Source organism: Melozone crissalis, unplaced genomic scaffold (genome assembly GCF_028551555.1).
Source record: "Melozone crissalis strain CALT ecotype California unplaced genomic scaffold, PUWL_Pcris_2 ptg000006l_1, whole genome shotgun sequence".
Lineage (NCBI taxonomy): Eukaryota > Metazoa > Chordata > Aves > Passeriformes > Passerellidae > Melozone > Melozone crissalis.
In genome coordinates this window covers 46,091,439-46,119,102 of record NW_026535784.1, presented here as the reverse complement: position 1 = coordinate 46,119,102, position 27,664 = coordinate 46,091,439, and the positions used below count along the sequence as shown (strand labels likewise).

General features: G+C 41.6%; 2 protein-coding genes across 5 annotated transcripts in view; one reads left to right on the top strand and one right to left on the bottom strand.

The window, feature by feature from the left end:
* SMARCAD1 (SWI/SNF-related, matrix-associated actin-dependent regulator of chromatin, subfamily a, containing DEAD/H box 1) overlaps positions 1-2,374 on the top strand; it is a 41,646-nt gene extending 39,272 nt beyond the window's left edge. For both annotated transcript variants that reach the window (XM_054295706.1, XM_054295707.1), the window contains 3 exons: positions 556-738; positions 1,417-1,526; positions 1,828-2,374. In XM_054295706.1, coding sequence (XP_054151681.1) covers positions 556-738; positions 1,417-1,526; positions 1,828-1,889 — 355 coding nt within the window. In that variant the 3' untranslated portion in view covers positions 1,890-2,374. The remainder of the gene's footprint in view (positions 1-555; positions 739-1,416; positions 1,527-1,827) is intronic.
* Positions 2,375-4,254: 1,880 nt separating this feature from the next.
* The window catches only part of HPGDS (hematopoietic prostaglandin D synthase), a 29,603-nt gene continuing 6,193 nt past the window's right edge, over positions 4,255-27,664 (bottom strand). For 2 of the 3 annotated variants that reach the window (XM_054295734.1, XM_054295736.1), the window contains exons 2-6: positions 21,090-21,233; positions 10,439-10,531; positions 8,385-8,494; positions 5,278-5,376; positions 4,255-4,610 (exon numbers count right to left, since the gene is read on the bottom strand). In XM_054295734.1, coding sequence (XP_054151709.1) covers positions 4,446-4,610; positions 5,278-5,376; positions 8,385-8,494; positions 10,439-10,531; positions 21,090-21,222 — 600 coding nt within the window. In that variant the 5' untranslated portion in view covers positions 21,223-21,233 and the 3' untranslated portion in view covers positions 4,255-4,445. The remainder of the gene's footprint in view (positions 4,611-5,277; positions 5,377-8,384; positions 8,495-10,438; positions 10,532-21,089; positions 21,234-27,664) is intronic. The other variant, XM_054295735.1, reaches the window with a different exon arrangement.

Here is a 27,664-nt window from a genome sequence, read left to right as displayed (position 1 = left end):
AACCATTCTGTCTGTCCCTGCAGCTGAAAATGTTTCAATGCTTTTCTTGTTTGAGCTGAACTGGTTTTCTTTCTTTTTAAAAGAAAGAATTTTTGAAGATTTTTTTTTTTTTGGATGCTTTTTCCTTCATTTCAAAAAAACTGTCATTCTTGCTGTGGTGTAACTTCCCATGTCGAGCTGATACCTGTTTCTGCCCTTGCATGTGCAGTTAGTACAAGAGATTGTCATGAAGCGAAATTCATCCCCTGCCTCCCCATTAATTTCATTTCAGTCTTGCATTGTCCTCTCATTGACTCTTTGTGTTCTGTCATTGTCAAAAATCTTTTTCAAACCCTCTTTTCACTCTTTGCTATCCATCTGTCACTCTGTATTTCTCTGGTCACTGCACAAGACTGTTGGTACCCTTTTTCCTGCTGCATAACATCTGGAGTTTGGAGCTGCTGTGCAGTGCCACTGTCCCCTCTTCCAAAAGACCATCCCAACTTCTGTGTTGAGCTCTGGAGCCGGTGTGGAGTGTTTTCCAAGGCCTGATGCATGGTGTCTTGTGTTCTGCAGGATACATCTGATAGATGAGTTCAATACAGACATGGGTATATTTGTATTCCTTCTGTCCACCAAAGCTGGGGGCCTGGGCATTAATCTGACCTCGGCCAATGTTGTTATCCTTCACGACATTGACTGCAACCCTTACAACGATAAGCAGGCCGAAGACCGGTGCCACAGAGTGGGGCAGACACGGTACGACTTTTTCAAATTACAGTGCTTGGTTTTCCTTGGAGGAGAGCTCTCAAAGGAGGCTAAAAGGACAGTATTTATCATTAAAAGTTCTGAGCAGAGACTCGTGTAGAGCAGCTGTGGGTTGTGTGGGAGCTAGGAACTGTAATAGTCTTAGTCCATGTTGCTGGCAGAACAAACCTTTATTTTTACACTTTCCTCCTTTTCCTAGTTCACTATAACTTTCAAACTGTGCATAATTCTTAAATTTCTGGTGCTGAGAACTATTCCAAAGTAGATCTGAATTCTTTGGGACTATCTGGCCAAGCTGTTTGTTCTCTTCAGGAGACTTCTAAGCTTTTAAGTGTCACCCTATCCTAGAGAGTGAAGCCATAGAATGTATGGAATTTCAACTGTATTCAACAGTAAAAGGGAAATAGGGGGAATTGGACTTGTTTATATTAATGGATATTTTTGTGACTGTCCAGATAATTGCAGTGGCTAGGAGTGCTGGAGAAAACGTGTTTTCTGGCAATACAGAGCACAGTTATTCCAGAGAAAAATCTAGAAGCTCTTTATATTGCTCTCTGATTCATTTCCCCATCCTTGCTTTAAACCCCAGCCAGCTGGGCCAAGTCATAGCGTCCTTCTCTTTTGCATTAATCCAAACCAGTCAAATGGATTTTTTTTGTCGTTTTTCAGAGAAGTACAAGTCATAAAGCTCATCAGTAAGGGGACTATTGAAGAAACCATGCTCAAAATTAGCCAACAGAAATTGAAGTTAGAACAAGATATGACTGCAGCAGAATCAGGTGGGTGTCTTGCACATAATGATGACCACTTAAATAAATTAAAGCTGCAATATGTTACTCTGAAAAAAAGAATGTTCTTCATGCAGACAAGCCTTTTTTTGTTTGGGGCTTTTTATGTTTAACTAGAAAGATGTATTTTTGCTGGCTGTTTTTGATTTGACAGGTGATGCCCTCTGAGTCTGACCCAGAAATCAGCAACCAAGTCCTACAAGCAGAGGATTTTTTTACTATTTTGGGGGATGTAGGCTTTTATCTATGCAAAATATTATAAGCTGTACTAATGCTTCTCTTTATTCCTCAGGAGAAGAAGGAACTATTCCAGCAGATATAGCCACGCTATTAAAAGCTTCACTGGGTCTCTAAAATGTAAATATGTTGTGAAATTCAAGGAAGAAAGGTGATGAGATACCCCAACGACTCTTACATTACTGTTGATCAGGAGTTTTATGAACGTTTATAACTTTTTGTAGTTTCTTTGTTTTATTGCTCATGATATTGAAAATTTTTAACATCAATAGCATTCTTTTGATGCTTAAAAGCATAAATGACCCAAATGTGCCAACCTCAGATGCTAAATAAAGGTTTTACAGATCAATTTTGAAAATGGGGACCGAAGTAGTAATTGTTTTAACAAATCTGCTACTGCTTAAGATTTGTCAGTATTTTTGTAATTATTTCTACCTCCAAATATATATATATATATAAACTGTCTGTTTCACTGGATTCTGCGTGTAGATTTTTTTATACGTGCCTTATTTGACAATGCTCGAGTCTGTTTCTGCTTGTTTTGGTTCATTTGATGTACCGTACTGATTTTGTATCAACTTGTTCCAATAAAATGCCATAGATTGACAAAATGTTTTTGTGGTTGCAGTGGTTTGGGGCACGTGAGGGATGATAATGTGCATGTTAAAAATCAATTAGCTCTCAAACCAGCTGGAATGTTCCAATTGAACTGACCTGGCTTTGTCCAGCAGTAGTTAATTACCAGTGTGTCATTATACTCTAATTACAGTGGTGTGAGGGTATTGATTGTAAAAACAGAACTCCTGCCAAATGGTTTGGTCAAGTCTGTGGGTATTGTGGTCAACTGTACATGATTTCTGCAAATTCAAAGTGCTGGGAAATTAAAGCTTTTCCAAAACTTGTTTTCCAAGTGTGGACTAAACTGTTTGGCTTTTCCTAGAAATGTTCTGTGGCTGTGCTGTCTGTTCCAAAATGCACAACTGAAACAAGGTGAGAATGTAGTCTATTGTTTGAGAAGGGATATGGGTAAGAATCAGTTTTCCATGCTTCTTTATTTCCACTGGTTCTGCTGAGCTAAACAGTGAGATTTAACAGAGAACCACTGGTGTTTAATGCTACAGCTAATTAGGGTGTGTGTTTCTGTTGAGCATGGTGCTAACCCAAATCTTATCCAGTTGTACCTGCATGTTCTCACTTGCTTAGTTCAAGTGTGGATTGAAACAAGATCCCTGCCCTTCAGGGTGGGTTGTGTGGTGTTCTGGATGTGTCGGGATTTTTGTTTTGAGCTCTGGAGGAGCAGTGGTTACCCTTGGGGTCAGTATCTGTCTGCAGGTGCTGTGGAACTCTGCCTTTCCTCCTTGTAACTGTTCCTACTGTTGTTCCTGGGGATCTCAGGAGATGGCAGGGCCACCATCCTTGGAGATGGCCACAAACTAACTGGATGCAGTCCTGAGCAGCTGGCTCTAGGTGGCCCTGTGTGAGCAGGGGCTTGGACCAGATGACCTCCAGAGGTCACTTCAGCTATTCTGTGGTTCTGTTTTTCTGATTGGGAAAGATGTACAGAGGGAAAAGAACACAGAGCCACTCTCTGGAGTCAGTTGCTGAAGAAGAGAGGAGTTTTGGGAGCTAAAGAAGGAAAAGTGTATGAAGAGCCAAAGCAACTCACACAGGGAGTTGCAAAGCAGGTGAAGATGGGAATGAGTAAAGGTTGTTTCTTTCTGTTCTGACAATACCTGAGTTGTCTCTCTGAGGGGTTGTTTGGCATCACTCATGATTCAATGAAACAATACTTGAGGGGAAAGTAAATGTGGAGGGAAACACTTTCCCAGCAGTGGCGATTTCCAGCATGGAGTGTTGCCCAAGTTTGTTGTGGTTTCTCTGCTTACACCACACAATGGAGACCTCTCACAAGCACTTGTCTCCCCTTGAGTTTGTGTAAACCACTTTCATCCACAGCAGTCCACATTGCCAAGATTTCCACCTGCCTTTTCTCCAGTCCTGGAAGAGCAAACCCTTCATTTGTTCTAAACCTGGCTGCCACCACTGACCCCCAGTTTGTGTCTCCTACTTATTGGCATAGGTACCGAGCTGTTAAATGTTTTTGCAGCTGGTGTGTTTATGGAGAACTGCTGCTGGTGTGGGCACCAGCTCAGCTGTGCAACTGCTTTTTGGCTTGTTTTGGAGGTTTTATTTGGGTTTTTTCAGGGGCACAGCATAAACCTCAAGCTTCTCAAGCACTTTTTTTAGGCCCTTGAATTTTACTGACTAAGTAGATCTTTTTTTTTTTTTTTTGCTTAGTGTTCCACACATTTGCCCTTACCTTTTGATTTCCTCTAGATTGGAAGACTGCAGTAGGCAAAATGTTGTTGAGATTGCACCTCTGCATGAAGGTGCCTTCCCTTTTAAGAGTGCACAAAACATGATTTGGTTTGGTGAAGCACGAAGCACTGTGTTAGTAGAGGGAGAATGATTGCAACCACACTTGTGTGAATCAATATTTATTACTCTATTAAATCAGTATTTTAGATTCTCTTGCAAGTGGATACAAGTGGTAGATTTTGATTTGATACAGCACAGCCATCTGAAGTTAATTTAAATGATTTAGAAGTTAATAACTTAGGATGTTTGTCATATTGAAAACTAAACAAGCATTTGTTTCTCTGAGCAGCTGATCTACATTACACTCTTTGGCCTTTTCTGGATCCAGGCTGCAATTGCTGGCAGTGCTTGCACTCTCTCCTTGAGAGCCAAAAGCCTGGGGTATTTGTCTGCCAGGTCAGGCTTACAGGACAGAAGTGTTGTACTGCACACATCCCAGTAGAAATCAGCCCACGTTACCTAGTGGAAATGGGACAGAAAGCAGTAAATTTTAGTTGGTAATCTCAAAAGCCACGACTACTAATATTCCCAAAAACTGAATTTATCTGTTTAAAGTTTTCATTTTGGGGTTGGGGTTTTTTTAAAGCCCATTATTACAGGGCTAGTAGTTAGGTTCCAAGGCAAGGCTTGACTTCAGTAAATATTGGTTCAAATCAAGTCCTGGCCACAAATATTAGTTGTGTTACAATATTAGTCTTTCCTGCTGAAACTGCTGCAGAAAGGAGTTTGGGGTAAAAAAGGTACGATGTTTATATAGAGGTTTTTTGTATTGCCTTATAAATAAGTCAGTGATGATAAACAGGGTTCTGTGTAGTCATGAATTTATGTTCACAAGTTCAAAGAAAGGCATTTAAAATGTTTTGTGTCAACATACTTATGAACATGCGTTTTCTGCTTTAGAAAATGCAGATCCTAGTCCTGTTTTGCCTCACTTTTCTGATATTGTGGAAAACAATTTTCACTTTGCAATTAAGTGACCAGTTGTGTATTGGTAAGAATAAAGGGCTCAAAGTGTGGGGAAGAGTTCCTTCATGGCCTGACATGAAACCCAGAAATTCAGCAATAGGCCATTACTTGAGTTTTCTGGCAATCTGATGGGAATGGGAGAAACAAAAATTATACTTACAGAATTCCCCACCAGCCACTGCTTATCCCCTAAGAAAGTATCCAAATCTTTCAGTAGCTCGGGTGCTTTGTTGGTGAGGATATCATCAAATGCTTTTTTCTGGTGGAAGAGCAAAACAGAGATGCACAGCAGTCAGCAAAACTGAATTTTTTAGGTTTTATTATTTATGAAAAAGAAAGCTGAAATATGAAAAAGATTAGGGTTAGATGCCAAAACATGGCATTCATGGCTTGCTGAGCCGCGACTTAAAGCCAATTCCTTAATGAACACCTGAGTGCTCCTTGATGCTGACATGATATTTGTGGTGATGTGCTAACAGAAAAGCACACAGCCATGGCAAGGCAGGAGCTCAGCCATAGGTTTGGGAAGAATCCAGCTGCAAGACAGATTCCTAATGTCTCATAGCAATTTTTAAGGGACTCTTTTGAATGTCATCTTTTCTAGTGTGCAGACTCAGATTTCCAGAATCCCTTGTGCTCAGTCTTTCCATGCAATTAGTCAGATGCTGGTTAGTTATCTTTGCTATCAACCCTTCTTATGGGAGATGTGGAACTTGGGTTTTGAGCTTTTGGTGGGGTTGATTTATCTTTGAGCTTTAATGTTCATGTTATTTTGCTTTTTGTCCCTACAGCAGAAAGATTTGAGGTGGCTAAAACTTGTTTTTAAAGGATGAGCTAAAGGCTCCAGCCTTAGTGAGGTTATGGCGGTGGTTCTCTACAGGCTGTTCCCCATAGCAGAAAGCCTTAAGACTGCATTTAAAAGGGCTAAGCTGTTTCCTTTGGTGAGGAAAATTGTTTCTGATTTTCTTTTCTCACCTGCATGGAAATAATTAAGACTGCAGACTGTTGTGATCATCTGGTCAACTCACATGGCACAGTTTTTGCAGTTACTGTGCTTGGCCTAATTTTGGAGGAACACACTCAGGGTTGGGTAAATAAGCACTGGTGTACAGGAATGGAATTATTTCTACAGCTTTAACAGGTGAAAAAAGAAGATTAGAAGAGGCAGAAACCTAAATGCAGACTGAAATCGAATCAGTGTTTCTACAGGCATGATCGAAGATTTGACATCATTTTCTGCTTCTGTTAAGAGCTTAGTAACTGGATGAGGTGACTGAAAGTATCAGCTGGGAGTTTGCAGTCCAGAAATCTCGTATCTATCTATGCCCTGGGTTGTAGTATTTCCATTCTTTTAGGTAACTGATCCCCTCCCCACCGTTTTACCCTGCAAAGAAAACCCCAAGCTGTTGTGTGATTGTGATGGTAACAGCGTTCCCCAAGTACAGGAGTGCACAGCCAAGGTGTGAAGCTGGTGAGGACAACCACGATCCCTCTTCTGGAGTGGCACAACCTGCTCTTCTCAACCCTGGAGCTCTGCAATGGCGGGTGCAAAGCTTTGCAATGCCAGCTGTGTTTTGGGGAACGTGGGGTGAAGGGGGAGTCTGTGCCTGGCACGGAGGGAACTTCCACGGGCAGCTTCCAGCTCTGCTCCCCTGGTTTGCTTTGATTTCTCTTTGCTGCTGGCTAGATGGAGGTAACACATCCTCTCACCATTCCCTGGGTGTGTGTTCCTGTGAGCACTGGTCAGGCCTGGGGAGGAGTTTTGGCTTCAAACAAAAATCAAAACTTAAATCTGGCCTGGTGAGACCGTGAGATGCCACTTTGACCACAAGGTGGTGGCAGCGGATCCGGAAGGAGAGAGGGAGGAAGGACAATGTTGGGAGCGTGGGAAAGTGAGATTCCCGACCATCCTTGGCCCCAGCACATAATTTAGCATGCATACGTGCGGACTGGCACATTTGGGTTGGCTGCCAGCTCTTCCCGTTTAAATTAATCACTGGTGACACGATCTGGGTCCTTTTTTGGAGAAGTGCTTGGGTACACGCAGGAGTTACAACAGGAGTTTCCCCATGGAAGGGCAGCAGTGCTGACTCTGCACCAGTACATGTGGTGGAATGTGGCTCTTCTGAAATGATTAAAACTCATGAGTCACCTTACCCTTCCCAAACAAGGAAACTTAAGGAAATCACTTGGACATGTAAGTAATTCACACTTTTAAGTACTAAACCTCCAAAGTTCAGGTTTTCCCCTGCAAGACTTCAGAGTACTTTCATACTGTTTCTTTATTCATTATGGGTTTGGAGCACCATTTTTTACTCTGTGTTCTCTGCAATCAGATACCCTAATAATGGGTATCTCATTACCTAATAATAAGATACTCTAATAATAATAACCCTAATAAGATACCATATTAAGCATCTCAGATAATGATCTGAATGGTTGCCTTAAACAAATGGAAGATGGCTCACTGGCAGTTTATGGTGAGAGCTGTTGTTACACCTCCATTTCCCTAAGAAGGTCAGGTTATCTGCTCAGGGCAGAGCTGTGCAGAGCCTTTGTAATGCTGGAGTGAAATCATCCATTGCCTTTGTCCCCCAGCAAACTGATCTGTGTGCTTGCTTTTGAGATTCTGGTGAGAGGACTGGCCTGATGCCAAAGGAGCCCTAAATGCTGTAGGATAAGCCTGTGACTGTGTGTTAAAGTAGCCATGGCACCACAGCCTGGGGTCAGAAGCACTGCAGAGGACCAAGGTGAGCTGTGACATCTGAAAAGCACAGTGAGGGCTGTGCTCCCTGCCTGATAAGCAGTGCCTGCTCTCCTGACAAGCAGTCATCCCTGGTAGGTGATGTTATTGAACATCTAGAAGAAATCAAAATGCAGAAACACAAAAGGATGGGGTGGGGCTAATTATCTTATTGAGTTGGCAGAAAGATTTGAGCACAGGCTCCTTGTGACAAGCGAGAGGAATTCCACAGCACCAGCTGGCGTGGAAGTGTCCTGTGTTTGCCCTTTTGAAGAGCAGTTTGGTGTAGGCCCATCCTTGGTTCAAGCTGATGGCCTCAGAGTTTCTAACAAGGGTGAGAACCACCTGCTGAAGGAGGAGGTGGGATCAGCCTCAAGGAACAACCACAGAGCTCCACCAGCTCAGCCTTGCTGAGCTGAGGTGATGAACCCAGTGGCTGACACCCATCAGTGTCTCCAGAGCAGATGCTCAGATACAGGATCATGGCTTACATGCCATCTTTGTTTAATTAATGATTGGCTTACTCTCACGTCCTGGTTTTTCTCTGCCCAAGGGAACAGCGTCATGAAATCATCGATGGTGTCCACAATGGCATCAGCTAAAGCCTGTTCCACAGGCGTCTGGCCTGCCACACCTGCGGGAAGCAAGCACATGAAGGGACATTAGAGACAGCAGCAGCAAGAATTTTTGATGCCCCAAAGGTAAACTGTGAATATTTTCATAAACATACATTTTCTTCAAGTCTTTTTGAAGCTGACAATGTGGATTTGACTCTTTGCATACAGGTACATCCAGGTACCTGTATCTACCTTTGCCTTTTTCCCAATTCTGGCCTTGTACAGCCACCCAAGGTAATGAGGTGTTCTATCCATTACCTGAGCTCCCAGCCTGAACATTGTTTCTGTATCATCTCTGCTTTACACCACACATTCAGCAAGGGTCAGCACAAATTTCATTCCTTTATTCTTTGCCCATCCCAGTTTTCCACATCCTTCTCCATCTCATGGTCAACACATTCTCCAAAAGTGCACTTGTGAAAGTTGGCTTCTCTTTCCCTATATCCTTCCCACTCAGCCCCATTCTGAACATTTTCATGACATTCCACCTCCTTTTAATTCTTTCATTGTAATCAGGGACCTCAGCCAAGCTTTGTCTTGTTTACCAATCTGCTTTTCTCCCCTGTAGTTCCTTTGCTTTCCTGCAGTTCTCTTAATGTCTCTACTTTTTCTCCCTAGCTGTCACTTCACAGAACTATGCTTTCACCTCCAGGCAGGTTCAGGTCACAGACTGCATGCCCTACCTCTGACAGATCATCTCCCTTACTGAAACTTTGTGCTTTTGAAGGTGACGGCTGTGCTCTCCTCTTGATCCTTCAGCTATGAGCTGTTGTTGTCGGGCACATAAAAATGCCATTTCTTAATTTTAATGACAGAACTAGCAAGTTTTCACTATGAAGTTGAAAAGATATCTTTTCCCTTCCATGCATGGCTTTTTGTTCATGCTGTAGCTGACACCATGACTAATTCTGGGAGGAGCCCATCATGGTCAGAATGTACTCCAGAACCCAAGCCATTGTCACTGGTGCAAGTCAATCCAAAAAGATCTGAACTTTACACTGGAAAAAGAAGCATGGTTCCAGATCAGCCTCCCTACAGGAGCCAGGGAGGCAGGAATTTTGGGTGGAAGGCAGGCTTTCCCACTATTTTTCATCACCAGGGGGGCTTTCCTCATTCTCTTCTCTTGCAAGGAGTGGGTTGTACCAAAGCTGAAGGAAATGGGCTGGGACAGAGTATTGCAGACACTCTTGAAATGTGTTGTATTAGTGCCTTGAAGAATAATGCTATGAACTTCTGCTTCCTTCCTCAGTTAGAAAATGGGAGATATTATGAAAGGCAGGCTACATCCATTTGCTCACAGTGTAAAAAAAAGTAGAATGGTACTTGCTTCCCAGCCCCCCTTTTCAATTTGCTGATGCCCAGCATGCCATGGGCACATCTGCCTTCAGCCAGACCAGTTTTGCAGATGGTGTTGAATGACAGCTCTTTGACCTGAAGCAAAGCCTGGCCACTCTCTTTGATTACTTGCATCACTAAGTCTCCTATCATTTCATCTAACTGGTTGTGTACTTCCACAGCATGTAAGTATTTAAAGATGCAAGTGATGTCAACATCTCCTCTAATCTCTCTGCTAGCCCAGAATTGTTGCCTAAATCTGCTTCAGAGTTCTTTGCCTGCTGTGATAATCTCTAATTCTTCCAAAAAGCTCCTCCTCTTGGTCATCTCTCTGGTTAGCCTGGCAGGGCAAAGTTGAGCTTTAAGGCTGCCAGGGCAGTTTTCCCTAGGGAAACCACAGGTATGTGCTTTCTTTCATGCAGGGACAGGTGGATAAAGTGTACTGGCTGGAGAAGTCAGCCCAAACCCCAGGCACTGGTTTCCTTTTTGCCATGCTAGTGTTGATTTCTGCATGGTTAGGCTTGCCAGGCTGTTGGTTTGTTTCTGTTTTTACTGTGGATGTATTTTCACCTGAACATGAAATGTGAGCTCGGAGGAGAGAAAGAAAATAATCAGAGATACATTACCTGCTTCTCTGGCAAGGTATCTTGCCATGGCCAGGCTCTGGTGAATGATAACTCCATCTACTTCCAGAACAGGGAGTTTGCCAAATGGGATAGCTTGAAGGGGAAAGTAAAAAAGAAAAAAACAACCAAAAGTTAAATCATAGCCATTAACAGTGGGAGTCTGTGACAGCTGTAGTTTTACCACTCAGAGGATATGCATTGTTATAGCACTTAACAGTTTCACACTGTTTCTGTGGAGAAATGCAAGGACTAAAAATAAAAAAGGGTAAGGATGTAATCAGAGTGCACTGCATGAAGGCAGCTATAGCACAGAAACCAGGGGTGCACTTCCTGTTTTCTGGCTTCATGCTAGAAGCTGAATGCACTCCTATATGTCCAGAATTCTTTATATAGAGAAACTTTTCAGGGGAATATTAGTTTTTCCTTTTCTATCCTGCTTTTTCCTCCCTAGGAAAGTGACTGCCAAGGTTAAGTAAAGTACTGCTGAAGATTTCATACTGCAGGATGCAGCTGGGGCATGAAGCAAGAGACTGGGCAAATTCAGAAGCAGAGATTCATTTCAGAACTTGCATCATGATAAGGCATCTCACTTGGTAATCATCTCTGAGACAAATATATCTTTCACATTGCACTACAAATCCTAAAAAGATATTAAAATTCACCTATGTGGCTTGCATTAAAAAAAAAGTTCTGCCAGTTTTGGGGAAGAAGCCTCCAGATTTTAAGCACAGGGGTAGACAAACTAAGCAGGTGTTGTGGATATCTGTAAGGGAGTTTGAGATAAGAAATCAGTCTTAGTTTTCTGTTGCTAATTTCGTAGTTGCATGGAACCTCAGACTGCTGTTTTGCTGTGGTTTGGAGAAGCTGCCTGTGTGGTATGAAATGGAACTGGAGCCTTGAAGCAGAGGCTGGATCTGGGGAAAACAGTTCTGTTTAGGGCAGTGACAATCTGCTTGTGAGAACCTGGTGCTGTAGACTGAGGGAACTGTACATCTCTGCATTCCCAAGGTGCTGCTTCCAAGTACATAACTGCAAGTGCTGACCATAGCTAAATGCTTTGTACCCAATTTTCATCTGCATTACACTTTATATAATTAAGATTTATACCCATTTTAAGAGTATCTTGTGATGTAAAAAGGTGGTAGTGGAAAAGTGAGAACACTGGCCATTGGAAGCATGCAAAGTGCTTTCAAATCCAGGAGAACTGTCTTTACAGGGCAGCTGGAATGGCACTTCTATTCCATGAGCATTTTTAATTCTTAATAAAAAGGGGCCAATAGTGAAATCTTATGCAGTCATAACTGTTCAGCAAGGCAGCTTCATAAAGGATGAACATTGCTCTGTGTTTTAGTAAGCAGTATGCGAATCACATTAGGTACTAGGTCCTAGATGTTAAGCCCTGACCTGCAACATGAATTTTGCAGTTGCACAAGACATCCAGGACTCCTCTGTGCCTTTTTTGTTTGGTTGGGGTTTTTTTTTTCCCTGCATCTGAGCATAGTACTCATGATGCTGGTTTTATTTTTTCCTTAAGTTTTAGCACTCTGGGAGTTCAGTATGAATTTGGATGCTGATGAACAGCAGAAGCAAGAGAGTTCAATGAGCATTAGGTGCTGTACCCAGGAGAAAGCAGGCTCTGCTGGCTGTTATTGAAGCAATAATAGACCTGTTGCACAGAAGACTTCCCATGTTCATCATCCAGAGAGCAGCAAGGTCCTGGCAAGTCCATGTTTTGTTCCACTGAGAATCACTGAGAGATGACAAGCTGTATCCCCTGAATGTTTCACAGGAAAGCTCTCTGGCTATGAAAATGAGAAGAGCTTTGGTTCTGTGCTCTGGGTTAGTGGTGCACAGGGCCCTGAGCATCACTGCTCTAAAGCTGCAGAGGTGTGTAACAATGTTTGCTTATGTGAAGCACATCTTTCAGGCCAGCACAAGCAGAGGGGATGAGAGCAGGTGTGACTGCTGGATGTGCCAGCGTGGTCAGCCTGCTCCATGTCCCCCCAGACCACACAGGGATGTACAGCAATGCCTGACAACAGGAAACAGCAGAAGTGCAGCCAGAGCAGGGGTAAGGGCTCCTCCCATGAAGGAGTTAAGCAGCCTCTTTTGGAGGCCCCAGTAGGAATGCTCTGGGGTGATGCAGCTCTGGCAGGGTCAATGTGACTAAGGCAGTCTGTAGCAATAGCTGTCAAAACACACTGTCACTCACTGCTCAGGTTGGGAAACCGCGACACTGGGATTGCTTCATCTAGAAACCCACAGATATTTTTGCTGCTGTGTTTACATACAGGAGAAGTCATCTGTAAATCCCAGCTTTGACTGATGTTTCACTTTGTGGGTCACTACAAGAAAAATTAAAGCCAGTTTGTTATTATGGGTTTTGTTTTTTTTTTTTAAAGAAACCCTTGATTACAACTAAAGGAGGGAAGCATCTTTCTGAAAGTTAAGGAACACAGATTACATTGTCAAAGTCAACTTTCAGGCAGAGTGGTAGTCAGCTCTTATGTTCTGTTTCTCAGGAATCTGGTCATTTCTGAATTCAAGGGAATTGCTGTTAATTCCCTGAAAACATGAGTAATGTCTACAAAGATCATCCTCCTCAGTGCTGAGTGACTTTCTTGAAGACCTGGCTATTCTTTTCTGAAAGAGAACTGAGTTTGCAATTTAAAATATACAAAGACAGCTTTGTTTTGTGTGCCTACAGTTGCATGACTCTTAATTATGAACTAATAAAGGAGAGCAGACTTTATTTTGTTATCCCATAATATCTAAAAGGATTTATGCTTTGATTTATAATGAGACTTGGGGTTTGTTTGTTAGGAGGCAGCAAATCTATTGCTATCATTACTGAACTCTGGACTCTTTAAAGGATAACAGATGGTAAATGGTAGATGTTCCTTCCTTTCTTGTGTATTCAAAATGCTATTTGATTTTTTCTTAGCAACAGGGGAAAATTTGGATTAATGTAAACATTGATTTTTTTACAGCTGATAGAGTGCACATATATATTTATACACTGATTTTGTTGATTATAGAGTTAATAAGCTACAAATGAGTGCAATTCTAAGAGGTTTGAAGAAAGTACACATGTGCTGTGCAGATAATTTTAAAAATCCGTTGTTTCTTCTTGGGTGCAGGGCAGGCTATTCTTGAGCACTAGAAAGTACAGCAAATATTCAGGCTGTTTCACAATAAGAAAATAAGAAAGACTAGTCAGGAGGGAAGAAAATATTTATAGTACATCTCCTCCATATCTGAGGAGAAGGTATAATGGCTTACAAAGCTGTGTTTTCAGTCTGGATAAATTTAGGAAAAAAAATCTTTGCCTTTGAAATGTTATTGTCTAAAATTCATGTAATGACCAAAATTTTTTGGAACCTGCTGTAAAGTACCTTTTTCCTTTTGTAATTTAGAATAGCAGTTTTCCCAGAAGATTTGTTACTGTATGTCTGAGTTTGGCTGTTATGAGGAAGAATGCATTTTCTGTGCAACTTGGGCGTCTTCCTTCTCCAGCTGGAAAAGAGAGGAGTGGATTTTTGTTACACAGCTCATCCTAAGGGAGGATGTGAGGAGCCTTCACACTGGATGGACACTGTTTGATTGCTGGAGGTAAGGTTGCGGTTTGACAAATGACCTCGATGTGGACCCCAGAAACTTTGCCCGTTGCAGAAACCACACCCAGGCCATATTCTCAGGGGCTCCAAACAAAACAGAAACCTCTGGGTTTAAGCAGTCTTACCCTTAGACTCAGGAATATGGGCTTCTGTGGATTGCTCTGACTTCCTGTGGTGCTTTTGGCCCAATTCTGCTCATAGACCTGTTGGAGGAGATGCCCAAAATCCCCATGTACATAAGTACGGTACTAAACCTGCTGAAGCTTTCTGAGTTTTGGTGAAAGGCATGGTTTGTGTGACTGCAGATGAGCAGAGCAGGTAGGGTGGCTCCTGCCAGGCCCCTACTTCAGATGAGCAAGTGAAAAGCTGCTGTGTGAGAGATGTTTGGGTAGAACCAAGGTCACAGGGGCAAGGCATGAAGCACCATCCATTGGGGAGCCATTAAACAGAGCAGCAAAGCCAAGGTAGTGCAGGCTGAAAGGATGTTAGTGTCACTTTGCTGGCTTTTCTCTCACCCTTGTTGTTTTGGGGGCTGCTTGGTACTAATGTCAGTTTAAACCCTTGTGTATCCATACAGATGTGCTTTCCATGTTTTTCAAAGCAATATTGTTTAACAACGTTTCCAACTCCCACTTGAGTAAATGCATTTTGAGAAGGAAAAGCAGGAAAATCTATTGCTGTCACCATGCAAGCCGTGTCATTTCTCAGGCATGCACAAAATATGACCTTTCCTGTTCAGTTCCTGCTTACTTTCCTCTCATCTGAAGTACAAAGCTGGTGGATGCTGGTGTTCCAAATTTAGATTGAAAGTGGAAAAGGGTTTTTTAAAAGCCTCCTTTTTGAATAACTAAACTTGTACTCCTCTTTAAATTTAACTTTTATCAGCAGGTTCTTGCTTTTCAGATTATGTTGGTTATTTATTGGCTTTTTGCATTGCATGCTGGAATGAAATCTGCACATATACTTGCCACGAAGGGAACCCTGACAGGAGACAAGTCTTCAGGCTGATCTGCAGTCTCTCTTTTTATTTTAGGAAGATCTCACTAAAGTATCTGTACAGTGTTTAGGAATTGGATTCATTCCTTTTCATACTACTGTAGTTTTCGTTGGCTTTTGTGACAAGAACTGCAGTGTTTATACAGGTCTCTGCTGGATGCTGAGTAGGGAAGATGGAGTGTATTAAAAGCAAGACCATCCCTTTAATTAATTTCCACTCCATCAAGCCCCTAAGGGCTGTGATGACTGCTGGCATCCTGCCATGCCTGTAGGCTCTCACTGGTGCTCAGGCCTTCCCTTGGAACACAAGCTCATCCTCCTGGCCATGACCCAGTGGAGGAGGGTGCTCCTGTGGGGCTGCTCCTCTGTCAGGGACAGGGAGGGGAAACACAACAGAGCTGAGCACAGTTTTGTCCAGTCCTGGCACCTAGGCTGGTCAGCTGCTGGTGCTGTGCTGTGCTTCTCATTGCTCTGAGAAGCACAGCACATATCCCTGTGCAGATACAGTTCTTCACTTTCTCCTTCCCTCATCTCTTTCTTCCATTTTTACTGATCTTAACTTCTCCATTACTCTTCTCTGCATTTCTGTTCTGTCCTTCCAACATGTTCCCCCATTTTTCCGGAGCTGACCTGCCCATGATTCATCCTGCCCATGTTGTAATTGTCTGTGGCTCTGATGCAATGCAGCCTGTATTTAAGTGCTTGATTATTGCTCAAAAGCTAAATAATTAATCATTTGGTAATCAAGCTTAGATTGGCTCCATAATAAGGCAGCTGGATTAGTTAAATGTGGGGGCAAATAAATGTCACAGACCTGCTTCTTACTGCAATATCTGTATAAAAATAAGTTCTCTTTTGCCCTGAAAACTGACCATAACTGCTTTTCCTATCCATTCATATTTAAATTGGATCATGAAAAACAAATAGATACTTCGCATCTTCCAATAAGAAATATATGAAATACGTATTTTTTTAATGGCAGCAGAGGAGCAGGCACTTGGGAAATGGTAGGCCCAGAGCTGGAGGTACCTAGAATATGAATCTTCTAGAAAGGGACGATGAGGAGGATGCTGTGATTTAATCTCACCCCAGGTTTGGTTTTATTACAACTCATATTCTCTTTGGAAGTTCTTGCCAAGCCCTGCTTTATACCCAGAGACAGCTATGTACACACTTTAGTGGAGCTACATAGCAGAAAGTCACTCAGGAAGCAAAGCAACTGCTCCCCTGAGGAATTTTTGTCTGGTGTCAGGTGCTTCTCAAGATTTATCTGTTATCTTGGGAGTATTTTTTGGGCCATTAGTCTGTCAGGTTTCCCAAGGACCTTCCAAGCACCATTCTACACATCCTAAACTGTTTATGGGATGTTTATGGCCATCAGTGCAGGAGAAGCATCCTTGGCTATGATGATAAAGTCTGTTATTGCCATTGCTTCAAACTGCTTTAGGAGCCGCAGATCAGAAGCTGTTGCTGCCTGCCAGCCCAATACTGAAGGTGGTGGTAACTTAGTTCACCATTACAGTGGATTTTCTGCTGTATCATGACTTATGTCAGTGCAAAGATGCTTTCTGTGAGCAGTCCACTGTGTGGGAGTATAGATCTTGTATGAGCCTGTTGCAGATCTTGAATTGACTGACCTTTAAATGGGGGCATTGTCAAGTCAGAGTTTGTTGAGACTGAGTTTGTTTACTTGTTAAAATAATTATTGACTTACATGTGGTGAAGCGCTAGGGAAAGCTGCTGCTTGATATTTGCCTGATTTTTAAAATTCTGTGGTAAGACAGGACAATGCTAATACTTGTACACTGGCTTTTTTTAAATTTGTTTATATTCTAAACTGCAGTCCTCCCAAAATCATCAGCTGTAAAATTTGCCAAAGATGATCTGATTAGTGTCAGAAGGGAAAAAAACAAATGTTGGGTTATAGAAATGTTAATTTCAGAGTGTATAAGCCAAATAACAGAAGTTCTTGTCTTAGAATAGGCCATCCTTTCAAACATAACAAAAGCACCATTAGGTGTAAAAAAAATCAAATAGGACAATATTTCCAGGAAGGAGTTATTTGCCTGAAGGTACATTAGGATTGCAGCCTATTGGTGGAAGCCACATGAAATATGCCCAAAAAACCCAACGAAACCCATCACAGTCTTCAGTTCAGGTCAAAAATTAAACTTGCTGCAGCTGCCAGCCTGCTGTCTCAATGGGCTTCCTTCACATTGATCTTTATGCACAGGTTTTCTCTTTTCCCATCAGTTTTACAGAACTAAGTTTTTTCCTCAGAATAATGTCAGTATTTCCTGCTTTATAGGGTATGATGCTTTGGATATCTTGGTATTTCTTGCAAAACCTTATTTAAATTTTGAGAAAAATGCTGAAGCAAACCTATCCTCTCAGATCCCATTTAGATTCCTGATTCCTTGTGCTCCTGGACAAACTTGAATTCTTTGATTTTTTTCCTTATTAGCTCAAGAAACATGAAGTGTTCTCTTGTCCAAAAGACAAAGCACAATTAGTCACTTACAGGGTGCAAGTAAGGCAGTCACATTCCAGAACAAGATGTTCTAACAGCAGATCTGCCACACAAGGTAAAAGCCTTGCATCACTCTTGGAATATTGTTGATGATCCCGATGTCTGAGCAGCGCAGGAAACAATGCAGGAAAGTTCTTCCTGTGCTTTTTTTCAGTGCTCACTCCACAACCTCCCAGTGGAGCTTTATGTGTACAGAACGTGTGTACAGTAAATGTGAAGCTGCAGAACCATTACCACAAAAACACTGGGAGCAGAGACACCCCAGAAATCCTAAACTACACACTTTGTGACTCTACCTGCTGCATTAACAAATGCTGAAATAGTCATTAATCTTCGGACACTTTGTTTCTCTTCCTGCACTCTGAAAAGTTTTCCAGCAGGCTTACCAAGGGTTAATTGGAGTTTTTCATTTTCTCTGCATAATGGCTTTTCACAGCAGCCTTTATAACGAGCCCTAGATGAAATTCCATGGCAGATAAGAAGTTTAGTAAAATTTGGGAGCTGCTGCTCTAAGATTTGTGAAGTCATCTGTGCAAAATTCATACTGGTCGAAGAGTTCTTTGAATTTCAGACATCTGTAGACATCCAGTCACTCAGTGGATGGGAACAGGAATGTATATGCTAATTGACCAGGAAAACATACACCTACACAGAAATCGTTGGGTGCCCATCTGAAAGTGCTGTTTACATCTTAGGGCAGCAGGCTAAACCCTTGCTCTTCCCATCTCCCTGAACCCTAGCTCTAGCACCAAAGTAATGGTGCCATCTGCCACCACTGACATGCACATTGCAGACAACAAGCAATTAAGAGGTTTGCTAATAAAAGAAAACTAGTAAAAGGGTTTTTTCATGCATAAAAAATCTAATGCTGCTTAAGGAAATTGTCTGGAGATCAACTTATGACTATCTCCTCCTCTTTTGTGAGGCATTTCTCATGGTTACTCACAGTATTTCCGGACAAAATGTTCTCCCACAGGCAAATCATTCAGAAAAACACTGAATCAAAGGTCTACAAGGCTTTGGAACAAACAGCCTTAAGTGCTCAACAAGACCAACAGCCAGCACCCCAATCTGCCCCAGGGCACCCAAACCCTGACTTTGCAGGCTGTGACTCAACACAAGAAATGGCTGTCTCCTGGAAAGGGAGTAGGTTTGCACAGGCTTTGTGTGCCCTCACACTGTAAGTGTTGCATACAGCATCTGCCCTATGGAAAACAAACCTTGCATTCTCTGCTATCCTGAGTTTTCAAAATGTGCTTCAGCTCCCACCACAGAGACACACATTGATGAGGAAAAAGCACGAGGTAACAGGACTCTTGCCCAAAAAGTTAAACTACTGCTGTGTTCAAGGGTAAATGTGAAATGAGGAGATCCATCCAACCCACTGCATATACACAGGCATAGTTCACTCTGCTGAGAATTCTTCTGCACAACTCTCATTTGCAATATTCAGTTCCTTCATATAAAGTTTTTTTCCTCTATTTTTTCTGAACTGGGTCTACCTTAGAAAGCATAGAAATAAATTAGCAGATTCCAGTCAGTCTCATCCTGGTGAAAACCAAAGAGTGGTAAATGTTGAGCGATGGTAAAGGGAATTACAGCAGCATTTGATGTAACAGCAGTTAAAGTAAGGCAATTTAGTATGCCGTTTATTTTGTAGCCTTCAAAATACCAGTAAATTTGTCAAATTAATTGAACTAATTATATAATTACATATTGAGGTGAGATTAAGAAATGCCAGACAAATTGTTGTGTACAACTTGCATATATCACATTTGCCTTTACTCACTTGCTTATGAAAGATCTGGAACCAGTTTTGACTGCAGTCTGCAAATACCACGTGATGTCCCTTTTTTTAAAAGCTTCAAATATGATGAAAGAAGATAAATACTTAGGGAAGAATACTTAGGTGCTGCAGCTGCACATTTACTCTACACACATCCTGTATAAATAATGGTCAGTGGGAGGTTTGTGGAGTTGGCACTGAAGAAAAGCACAGGAAAAACTTTCCTGCATTGTTTCCTGCGCTGCTCAGACATTGGGATCGTCAACAGTATTCAAAGAGTGATGCAATGCTTTTACCTTGTATGGTAAATCTGCTGTTAGAATGTGACTGCCTCTGCACCCTGTAAGTGACTAATTATGCTTTGTCTTTTTAGTTTGTCTTAATTCATCAGTATAGAAAATGCCACATAAAAACATACTTATACTCTCAACTTTGTTTCAGGACAAAAGTGAGTGTGCACACATGTGAATATGTGTGTAATTAAGTATGAAAAGCCTTTGCAGAGCTTACACCAGGTCATTTGAATTCTTAATCTCACCTTCAGTTTCTACCCTGCTTCCTGAGAACTGCAGTGAAAGAGAAATAAGCTATGCCACGTGGTTAACTGGCTTAAGCTCTTATAACAAAAAGGTTTCCAAAGTCAGTCATCCCTAGCTGAAAGTGTCCCTGATCCACTGCTTTTTATTTCTCTCTGTGGATCTTTGTCAGTGTTTTCTATACTTCACCACCACTGAAGGCTTCAATTGCCACTTGGATTACAGTTGTGTTTGAGTGTTTATCATTCTAGTCACTGCAAACAGGAAAGACCAAACCTACAAAATTTGCACCTTAGAAAAATCTGGTAGCTTGCAGGCTGAGCTTATTAAATGGTGTGAAAGCTTATCAAGAAACATTTTTTCATTAATAGAAGTCACCTTGTGAATTGGTTGTTTCAGTTCCCCAAACTAAAGCCATGATTTTTCATTCTGGATGTGAAAAGTCATAGCCCATGTAGCCAAACACAAGCCTAGTCCATGAAATGAAGACACTGAGTTCCTACCCAGAGTCTTGAAATGCAGGATCTGTTTCTCTTGAACTAAGGCTAATTTAATGAACAGAAATAACAAATACCTTTAAAAGCTGAAAAGAGGTTATTTAAATATAAAGACATAAAATGAATGGGGTACAATAGCCTGAAGGGTACTTCTGGAAGGGTTGGTAGGGCTAATTCTTAGGAACAATTATTTTTCTAGTACCTCTTTTGATCCTTTTGGTTTTTTTCTTTGCTATAGCAACTGACTTTGTTTTCCCATCACTTTTCCTCTCTGAAAACCTTTCAGGTTGCAAAGGAGTGTCTTTCCTGACCTTTCTTTCCAATTTGGCTTTCTAAACCTAGGGTGAAGTCTGAGGTGTGGTCTTTGAGATCAAATTACGCAGAGAAGCTGAGATTAGCACTCATTTGGTTATCTTTAGGTACACATAAACTGTACTGAACTGAAAAGGAGTAAAAGTCCAGCTGGATGACAGCAGGTAAGGTATTTCAGATTGTCTGAACATTTGGATCCAGTCTCCTGTGAGAGCATCAGCAATGACATGTGGGCTGTCTCACCTTAAAACTCGCACAAGCTTAACTAAAGCCAGAAGTTATGTGTACTTAGGCTCACAAAACATACAGGTACCTCTTGAACTGCTTTTCTTTTTGCCAGCATTTCTAGTGGAGCTTTGGCTAGAGGTGCTACTCACTTGGCTTGATTTTGGGCCAGTCTGCTGCTTCTATCCTGTGGTCTTCATACTTCTTGCCCGAATAGGCAAAGAGGTAGCGGCTGATCTCCGCTCGTCCCCGCAGGTTGAAGTAGGTGAGCTTGTACTGAGGCATGCTGGACCCTGCTGGGAAGGGAGACAGAGCTGCTTTACTCAGGGTTAAATCAACTCCCTTTTCTACAAAAACACTCTGTCTGCTTGGTTTGACAGACACGCTTGTACAACGCAGAGGAAATATTACACCAAGCCCTGGTGCGCTGCACTTTGCAATTGCTGCATTGCTCACACCTTTGTGTTCCCCATTTGTCAGCCACAGCACCCACAGACGTGGACAAAGACAGCTGAACCTGCAGTTCCTCCTAGAGTGACTCCTGAAAGCTGACTTGATTTTTTTTTTTATTCAGATGTAATAGGAACTTTCAGCTTTCATTTATTTCTCTTGTGACTCCAAACTCAGGCCATCTATAAAGTGATTTTTGATTTGGTTTTTTTGGTTTTGTTTTTTTTTTTCTTCCAGATGTATTATTCTTCTGTATCAGAAGACAGTTGTTATCTTGAGGAGCAATTTTGTTCAGACCTGCCCTGCTCAGCCCCTACTGCTTATGGAGACCTTCATCCAAGACCAAATCATGAGAATTACCAAACCCTTGTGATTTTTTGCATCACTTAGTACCGAAGTTGTATAAGCAATTGCCCAAAGTTATTTTAGAAGAAAAATTTGCTATGGAAATCAGGCTATTGTTGCTTTGAGAAAATCATCACTGAATTTTCAGTTTTTGTACAGAAGCCAAAAAAGCCCTTGAAATTATTTTTTTAAGTTTTCATGTGATTTTTTTTTCCCCTTCAGTTCTAGTTAGGAGTCACATTGCAGGAAAGTTCTGTTTGTTTGCCAGTGTAACAGGCAACAAAAGATAGTATTTGAGGGTTTGATTGTGTAGCAAGGATGGTACAGGAAAGGTGAACAGATAAGGTTGGTTTAAACCAAAGGTAAGAATTTACACATAGCACTTTAGTAAGAGAACTCAGCTGAAATTTGAATGCACTGAGGAAAGGATAGTAAAACAACCATCTGCCTCTCCACTCAAAGCGAAACCCTTTCTCATTTTTGCTTTGAAGTAGACATTGCATTTACCATTCTTTTATATGCATCACATTCAGAATGTTTGTAACAAAGCCTGGAAAACAGATCATCTGCACTAGAACAGAAAGGGAACTCTTTTTTTTTTGGCCTTTTTCATGAGTAAGTGCTACCACATAACCTCACAATAGAACAACTCCCTGTTTAGTCATCTTGCCTTGAAAACATGTGCTTGAGGAAATACGTAATGAGCTTTTCACTGTAGACAGAGAAGCTCTGAAAAGAGCAAACTGCTTTTGCCACTTGTTCCTCTAAAGTCAAAGCACGTACCTTCTGTCTTCAGAGTAGCAAAAGCAAAAAGAACACACAAACAAAAAACCAGCAAATAAGCACATTAGAGACTGCTTAATTCATTGTAAAATTTATCTGCTGCCCTACTGCCCTCCTGCATGCAGCAGGCTCAGAAGTGAATTATTAATGAATGGAGATTCACATTATTAGTGAATGGAAACGTATCATGTCAAATGGCCTAGCAGAAATGCAGGAATTTGCTGGAAAATTACCAATGGAGACATCTACAAGTGCTTCCAAACAGAGATTTCATTACAATTAAGTCAAGTGTGTTCTTTTCCACAGTATAAAAGAGAGAGGCTCCAGGTGAAATGAGTTGCATCAGGATGTGATTAGTTTTTTTAAATGTGTTACTTAAGGGAAAACATGTTTCTCTGCTGCTTGGCAAAAGCAGTTCACAGATTACAGGTGCAACCACTTCTTTCTCTAAGGAGAGAAATTTTGACAAACCCAGCTTTTTCAAGCAAGTTTTAGGTAAGTGGCAGGGCTTGGCTACTCCATTTTCAAATTTTGTACCCAGATTTATTACTTGGTATGCTCTATATATGATAATACAATATACTATTATATACTATGAATTTGGTTATGCATCTAGAAAGTTAATGTAAGAAGAGAGAATGAGATCATAGCAGGATTTTCTTCCCTTTTCTGCCTATTTCTGATTTGGTGTTGTCATTTGAGAGCTAGGAATGGCATTTTTAAAAGAGCATGTGTTATTTGAGATTTATGACAGTGATTCAGGAGCCAAAGGGAAAAAAAACCCAAACCTTGAATCTTAATTTTCAGGTTTTTAGAGACAAGCAAATGCTTGATTTAGTGATTTAGTGTCTGTTTCCCTCCTTTAGGAGTGTCCATAGAATTTTTTCCATAAACACCCCTAGTAGTCCCAGTGCCCTGGACTTGCTAGACCACTCACACATGGCTTCTGTTTCTTGGCTGCCCACTCAGCCCTCTGCTAGCAAATAGTTTCTGTCAGCTGGAGGGCATTAAAAGCATAAGAATAGCAGATTTTTAAGGTGCAGTCATGAGGGAGTAGACAGCTACACAGAGAGAGGACTGGAGATGGCTGAGGGCAGAACATTCTGGTAGGTGAGTGTGTTGGAAGAGCCTCATTCTTACCCTGGGAGCTCTCTGTACACAAAGGCATGTCCAGTCAAGAGCAGTGAAGTGATGTAAAGAATCAGGGAATTTTGGCTGATGATTAGCAAATCTCTGCCTGTTGTGATAGACAGTGGAATAGTTTGGTCTGTCAAGGAAGCAGCGGAAGCCATTGTTTGAGTTGTCTAAAGCAAAGCTAAACAAATTTCTAATGATCACATCATAAAGACTAATCAAGTATTTGTAGTGATGATGCACTCTTAAGCTTATGATTTTTTTTCCATCCATAAGAAAAAATAAAAACAAAACTAAAACCAGGTCTACAAGGAGTTTACCAAAAATACGTGACGTTTTAAAGGCCTTTATAGGTTTACTGTAAACATGTTTTTGTAAATATTTGTAGGTTTTATTTTTTATTTATATTTACTGTAAAATGTCAGGAGTAGTGCTTCCTAAACAATTACAGATAAGTTTCTAAATGAAAGAAATGGTTGTGTTCAGAATAGCTTTTTGCCAAACATACAAAGTAAGCTGTTACGGTTTTAGGTTTTTTTCCTTGTCCTCCTCTCCCTCATTTCCGCAGTGTGTTTTATAAAGAGGATCATGAGGAACAAGTCAAAACCATTTCAACCATCCAGAATTACTGAATTATTGAAAAATGTAATTTCTAGGGGAAAAAATATCAATTTGGTGTCTTTGAGTTGGTTTTTGGGGTGAAGATGTTTGGGACTTATTTGGAGGTGGAGAGCAGGAAAATCTTGATCTAAAATTGATTCTCTTTTTTTAGGTTAGTCATGGCTTAAAAATACTGAAAGGTGGTGGTGGTGGGTGGACTTCAGTCCCCAGACTTGCAGGCATTTACCCACCTTCATAATGCTATTAAATCTGTTCAGGTGAGTTCATTGCAAAGCCAGGTGTGTATAAAAGCAGGAGGGGATGATTTACATTCCACCAATGAACTTGCCACCTCAACAGTATTCTTCCAATTTTTATTCTGATGAATACATGGCTGGGACAGCCCTGTACACCTGCCCTGTCCTACACTGACAGCCCTTCTGAGAGGAAAGGTGATGTCTTTACAAACCATTTGATGAAGATGTGGGTATTAAAGTCTTTGAAATGGGTCTACCTACTCTGGGCTGCAGGTTGGTTGCTGAGCCCAGACAGCTTGTCTGCTGAAACAGACAGGGGTCTGCACAGCCTGAGTTTCTGAACTTTGGGCTAAAATAATAGGTTGAAGAGGGAATATGTGGTAGGTGCTTCAGGAAGGCTGTACCTTCCTAGTACCTCAACCAGTGAGGAAAGGAAGGGGGCAACATGTGGCCAGGAGTTTAGGATCAAAGGAGGCTGCACCCTCTGAAACCTCAAGAGAGAAAACCCCATGGGCATGTGCCCCAGTGGAAGCTCTCCCTTTATTCGAATAAAGTTGCAGGACTCTTATGTCTCCTTTTTGGACATAAACCTCTAGTTTTTGTGCATTTTCCTAACACTTCAGTCCCAGTTTCACTGCATACAGCATTCAAAGCCATGAACTCAACAGATTAAAATTTACTAATAAATTAGCTTTAATACTTTAAAGTTGTTGACCCGCTTAGCTGATTTCTCAGCTTTCCTCTGTGACTTTCTGAAAGCCAGCTTAACTGGCTTTAACATACCTTTAAACAGAAGATTAATGGATCTTATGATTAAATTGGACTTGGAGCCACTCAGTGACAAAATCAAACAGGAAATCTGAGAGAATGTCAAATATGTGTAAAGTTGGCATCCACCATTATACTCATGGGTCAAAAAATAATGGTGGAGTTACAAGTGTCTAAAAATTTTACGACATTTCAAATTATTTAAAACTGTTTGTGGATTTATGGAGATACTGTATTTCCTGATGAACTTGGGGTGCTTTTATTCCAGTTGAAGCAGAACAGAGCAATTGATTTGAAAACTTCAAGCAGGATTAGAGTTTAAAAACGGAACCCAGGAAGGAACCAGCACTTTTTGGGGACTGAAATATTGAGTTTCAGATAGCAGTAGTACAGAAGAGAAAAAGCACTGGCAGACTGGACACTGCTCAGGCTGATTTTCATGTGTGTACCCAGAGCATGCAGCATCTGCTTGCCAGTGTTTGGTCCTGCGTGCCCAGCCTCAGCAAAATTAAGCACCAAAACTCTGCTGGGCTCTCTAGTGGAACAGTGTTTCATCTCTCTTTTGGAAAATCCTGCCCTCAAGGGACAAGAAAATATTCTACAGGTGGGTAACAGCCACCAAAACTTGGATGCGTGTGAGGAACATATAAACTTTTATTTATGCCTCAAGAGAGACCACCGCCATTTTAGAGTCTTTGAGCAGACAACGCCCTCAGAAAATGGCGGGAAGCTCTGGTGGGATTCGCCTGGCAGTATGCCTCAATATTGTCCAGCTTTTATGCTACAAATCTATTTTTTGACATGGGGTGGAAAATTACCTACAGAGCTGTAATCCATGCTACATGCAGGAGGCAACTGGGACGCGTGAGGGGGGCAGAGGCCACCGCCATTTTAGGGCCTCTACGTGGACAAGGCCTTTAGAAAATGGCGGGAAGCTCTGGATGTGGGGAGACTTGGCCTGGCAGTCAGGGGAGAGAAAGCTCCCACCACTGGGCTGGAGGTGATGAAACTCCTGCTGCCTGGGAACAACTCTCCCTGACTGGACCCTGATCCCAAAGTGCTCGATGGGATTACAGGAGCAGCCTTAGCACATAAACGCAGGTAACTGCGCCATAACCTGGGCCTGCTGGCTCCATTTCTAGGGGAGCAGGAGGCTCGTCTGGAGGTTTAGCTCATTCTGCCCCACTGTTCTGCTTGTCCTACCTCAGCCATGGGGTCTTTCCTGCCTCTCTGTTCCCCTTTCTATCCACCTTTGGTGATACAATATTTCTTTATTTACACCAAAAAATCTGTTCAAAAGAATCCCTCCGTGATTCCTTTGCAGTGGAATGCGAAGATGGCAGGTACTCGATGTGTGAATTCAGAGAAAATATTTTGAAATAAGGCAGCACATAACTACATTTTCCTATATAGGGTTGTTAGTATTTGAGATGACAGTCAGCAGACAGCTTTCCCTGGGTGAAAGAGGGGGGAAAAAAGAAAAAAAAAACAGAGGGGAGTGAAGGGGAGGGAGAAACCAGCTAAGTTGACTATGGAGCTATGTGTTCACATGCACCCAAAGTCTGACAAAGGGCTTGTGGTGCAAAGTCCCTTTAACTGTACTTTGTGCTGCAAGAAATTAAGAGTTTTCCAGCCTCAAGGTTGCATTAACACTAGAGCATGTAAAAGAGCCCAGCTGTTCCCTCCAAGAAGCAAGACCAGTAGGACTGAGGGAAGGTTCATCAGGGTGTTTCTAAAAGCTGGGACTTGAATTGTATGCTTGGAAAAGACAATGCACTGCACTGCATTTCTATTCATTCAACATGAGGGTTCTTCATTAATTTAGGAGTCACTTATGGAAAGTGCCACAATTAGTGCCTGACACAATGCTGCCATAGAAGGGGAAGCTGCAGGTCTTTGTCTGCCAGGTATCATTGTCCTCTCTTGAATTCCAACCAGAGCATGACAATGATTCAGGAGAGATGATTCAGTCAATGGATACCTCTTAATTTTATTGTAAGATTAAGCTTTTATAACCATTCAGAGTGCTTTTATTGTAAGATTAAGCTTTTATAACGATTCAGAATGATTGAGTTGCTGGAGCTGATTATATATTCCATTTTCATTATTTTGCAGGATGAAAGTATAACAACAAATCAGCTTTCACTCACGCAAGCCTACAGGTATCTCTCTGCCAAGATGACTCTTACTTTATGAATTGAAGTTTGTGTCCTCCATAAGCACTATCCAAAGGTGAGAAGCTTTGAGGGCACTTTTCTTTGTTTTTTTTTTTTTTTTCCTAGTGCTGTTTTCAAAGCATTTGCTGTTTCTTTATGACATTTTTGTGCAAAGTTTGCCTGAAAATCAAATAGTTTTTGAAACAGATGCAAGTCCAACAACCTGATTTGGAT